Source organism: Cryptomeria japonica, unplaced genomic scaffold (genome assembly GCF_030272615.1).
Source record: "Cryptomeria japonica unplaced genomic scaffold, Sugi_1.0 HiC_scaffold_563, whole genome shotgun sequence".
In the NCBI taxonomy this organism is placed as follows: domain Eukaryota; kingdom Viridiplantae; phylum Streptophyta; class Pinopsida; order Cupressales; family Cupressaceae; genus Cryptomeria; species Cryptomeria japonica.
In genome coordinates this window covers 27,725-32,163 of record NW_026729371.1, presented here as the reverse complement: position 1 = coordinate 32,163, position 4,439 = coordinate 27,725, and the positions used below count along the sequence as shown (strand labels likewise).

At 38.4% G+C, this 4,439-nt stretch overlaps 1 protein-coding gene across 1 annotated transcript; it reads left to right on the top strand.

Annotated features, from left to right (window-relative positions):
- The first annotated feature begins 1,644 nt into the window (after positions 1–1,644).
- LOC131036978 (G-type lectin S-receptor-like serine/threonine-protein kinase SD2-5) lies at positions 1,645–4,019 on the top strand. The gene has a single exon (XM_059216053.1). It carries the CDS (start codon positions 1,833–1,835, stop codon positions 4,017–4,019), a length of 2,187 nt encoding a protein of 728 aa, XP_059072036.1. The 5' UTR covers positions 1,645–1,832.
- Positions 4,020–4,439: the final 420 nt, after the last annotated feature.

Genomic DNA, 4,439 nt, shown 5'->3' with positions numbered 1-4,439 from the left:
TTAATTAATTTTTTTTGAATTGATTTGAAATACTATTTAATTATATACTAATTTATTCTATGTTGTAAAAAAACCATTTGTTCAGCTACAAGACTTCAGACTATTAGTTGCTCATATGAGAAAAACAAAATTGTTCATTCTTTTCCTATCACATATGAATCGTTGACCATGTGGTTGCTTGGGCCCTTACATGAAATTAATTCTACAAAAAATTAAAAAAAAATTAGTTGCTCATATGAAAAAAACAAAATTGTTTATTCTTTTCCTATCACATATGAATCGTTGACCATATACTTGCTAGGGCCCCTACATGAAATTAATTCTACAAAGAATAAAAAGAAAAATCTGATATGCACTTGACTTTAGCATAGTGAAATTAATGCAATTTTATTTGATTGGGGACCATGTACTTTTCCAAATGATGGTCTAGGACTTTATCCAAAAAAACTTATCAATATCAACTACTTGATGTTATGATTTAATGAACTACTCTTTTCCCTACTAAGCTCTCTAAATTCAAATAATCAAAAACTTTGAAAAGTCATAATTTTCCAATCTTATTTATCCAAAAGACTTTCACTTTAATATCATTGATTGTCGTCAACTTAGCGTTATAGTTTAGTCAACTTAGCGTTATAGTTTAGCTTAACTCCCTATTAATTTCAAGCTCTCTAAATTCAAATCGTCAACTTAGCGTTATAGTTCATATTCTTGAACTTGGCGTTATAGTTTAACTTAACTCCTCCATTCCCTACTTATTCCCAAGCTCTCTAAATTCAATCGTCTTTCATTCGAGCATGTTATTATTCTGTGCTCTGTCTTTCGGACAGAACTGCTGTTTAGAAAAATGTTGACAACGGACTGTTTTTCGTCCTGTCCTCCTTCGCTTTCGCTACTTCTACCACTCTTCCTTGTATTGTGCTCACTATTTGCAGAAAGCCTTACTATTACTCCAACAGCTACGTACTATGGAGGCAGAACATGGAGGAACAATATCCAGTCTATATATTATTGTTTTTTACATTGTAAATAAAACATTTGTTCAGCTAGAAAACTCGAGATTCTCCGTATATGCAAAAAAACCAAAACTGTTTATTCTTTTCCTGTCACGTATGCGTCGCTGACCATGTGTTTGCTTGGACCATGACACGACGTTAATTATACATGGAATAGAAATTAAAAAATCCGATATGCCCTTGACATTGGAGCAGGGAAACTAATGCAATATTATTTGTTCGGGGACATCGTGCTTTTCCTAGTCGTCGTCGAAGACTTTGTAAGGTCATCCTTTTCTGGTCTTATTCTGGTTTCTTAGTCTAAATTAATACAAGAGACTTTGTCTTCAATATCACTGATTTTCTTCAACTTGGCATTATGATTTAACCTAACTCCTCGCTTCCCTATTCATTGCCCTTAGAACTCGCTAAATTTAAATCGTCTTTCATTCGAGCATGTTATTATTCGGTGCTCTCTCTCGGACAGAACTGCTGTTTATAAAAATGATGACAACGGACTATTTTTCGTCCTCTCCTCCTTTGCTTTTGCTACTTCTGCCAGTCTTCCTTATATCGTGCTCCCTATTTGCAGAAAGCCTTGCTATTACTTCCGCAGCTGCGTATGGAGGCAGAACATAGAGGAACAATATCCAGTCTCTACATTTCCTGACACCGTCAATTTATAAAGACGCACTCGTCAGACCGATCCTTCTGAGCAGCAATATTTCATATAATGATGTGAATCTCCAGTTTGGATGTGGATTCTTCTGCTATGGCAGCCCTTGTGACACAAGCTACCTATTTGCAGCTTTCTTTGTTGTCTACACCACTGATGGTATGCTGCTTGATATGCAAATGGTGTGGTGTGCAAACAGAGACCAGGTGCTGCAAGAAAACGCAGCCCTAAAACTCACCTCCACAGGAGAACTTGTATTAAGGAACTCAGATGGCACTCTCGCCTGGTCTAAAAATACATCCACCCAAGCTTTTCAAAGGATGGCGATACACGAATCTGGGAACCTTGTTCTCTATAACACCTCCGGTGGAATCATCTGGCAATCTTTTGATTATACAACTGATATCATTCTGCCATGGCAGAAGTTCAAGGTGGGACAGAATATTACTGCAAACATTTCTCCAAAGGATACAAGGAAAGGTTGTTTCTATGGTATCTTGCTTCACGATGGATTTGTTATGTATACAGCCTCAGCACCGTCTAAAATTTATTACAGATATCCCGAGACACCACAGGTAGATTTGGAGTTAACTCATTCACAGATCGACAATCAGTCCCTCAATATGTATTCTCGAGGACGACGAATACCGCCAATTCATTTTACAATACCCAAAGGCTGTCTTTACTTTAAATTGGGTTCAGATGGACGCTTAAAATTCTACATGGTCCAAAAAAATCCAGGAAGATCTGTCCTTAACTATTCGCCATGGTTCATGAAATCAGTGTTTCAGTGTGATTCTCCAGGAGCTTGCGGAGACTATGGTGTTTGCAAAAACGGTCAGTGCAGCTGTCCAGGAGATGGCAAGGCTTTTAAACCGACTGATGCCACAGAACCCAATTCCGGATGTGCTCCGCGCGTTCCTCTGGTGTGCTCACAGACTAGTAGGCGCCAAGGTCATCACTTTTTGGAACTGGAGCACGTTGCCTATTTTACTTATCTTTATGAAAATGCTTCGACACCAGGATTGGTATCAAGAGATGAATGTAAAACACTTTGCCTCGAAAACTGCTCTTGCAAAGCTGCTTTTTTCAGGTACGGGACCAATTTTTCTAGTGGTTATTGTTATCTAGAGTCCAATATCTATTCTATGAAAACTATGAGTCCAGAAGATAAGTTTTACAATTCCACTGCTTATATTAAAATCCAGTCAAGGTCCGAGCGCTTTAAGTCCCTAGTTGTCGTCATCATTTGTGTTTCTGTGGGTGGAGCGCTAGCTCTGTTTATCTTATTCTGGGCAAGGATAAAAGGGTATCCAAATAGAAGACAGCAGAAAGTAAAGGATGAGGATACAGGTGAGGATGATCATGTTGATTGGTCAGCAGGCTTACCGTTGCGGTTCTCATTCCAAGAACTGCAAGACGCTACGAACGGCTTTAGCACTAAGTTGGGTAGCGGAGGATTCGGTTCAGTTTATCAGGGTGTCCTGTCAGACAGCTCAAAGATAGCAGTGAAGCGCCTTCACAGAGCAGGACATGGAGAAAATGGGTTCAGGGCAGAAGTGGAAACGCTAGGGAAAATTGATCATCTCAATTTGGTAAGACTGAAGGGTTTTTGTGTAGAAAAATTCCATAGGATGCTTGTATACGAGTATTTACCAAATGGATCTCTTGATAAATGGATATTTTTTAACAAGAGTCATTCATATTTGCTGGACTGGAAGAGCAGATCCAGAGTAGTTCTTGATATTGCGAGAGGATTAGCATATTTGCATGAAGAATGTCAAGATCGTATAATTCATTTCGATATCAAGCCTCAGAACATTCTCCTTGACCAAAATTTCAATGCCAAAGTGTCAGATTTTGGCTTGGCAAAGTTGATTAACAGAGAGCAAAGTGAAGTAATAACCATGATAAGACGGACACCAGGGTATATGGCACCTGAGTTGTTGAACATGCATATAATAGAGAAGGCAGATATATTTAGCTTTGGCGTTATGATGATAGAAATTATCAGCGGAAAACGAAGCAGAGAGCTTTCAGAAAACGGCTTGTTTTCACTGTTACAAGTTAAGGCAGAGGAAGGGAGGTTATTGGATTTGGTCTATCCGAGGCTTGAAAATGAGGAAACGGGCATAAAAGAGGAGGCAGTAAAATTGATAAAAGTGGGAATGTGGTGTGTACAGGACAATTTTACAAGGCGACCAGCGATGTCCATTGTGGTGAAGGCGTTGGAAGGTTTAATAGACACCTTCAATGATGTTCCATGCGCGTTACCAGGGTCAACAGTTGGTTCTTATAAGCAGTCTCTCTTCTCGGCTGAGCTGTCCGTGTTATCTGGACCTAGGTAATTTGTTTGTTTACTTAATTTGTTCTGCAGGTTTTTCTTATCAACGACGTACAACCATCTCTATTTTTTTTCCAGTATGTTTAAATGTTGAATAGGTCTTCATAGTATGTCTGTAATCAGTCATTCGCTATCATTAGATAAAATAGGCTTGTTTGGAAACGTTTGTATGGTTATCAGCCCACGCTCATAACAGGTCTTTCTCCTATCATCCTAGTTCTGTTTATATGGACTTCGCATAATTTGTCTTTATTTATCAGTACCGACTTATAAGTCTTAGTTCTGTGTTCATGTAATCAGTTTGCTAATAGTTCGCGCTGAGAGTTATGCCAGCAAAAATAGTTCGAGTTTCGAATGTTTTTGTTATCTTCTTTTTTACAAATATATTAAAGAAGAGCTGGAAAAAATTAGTGACGGTCATTTT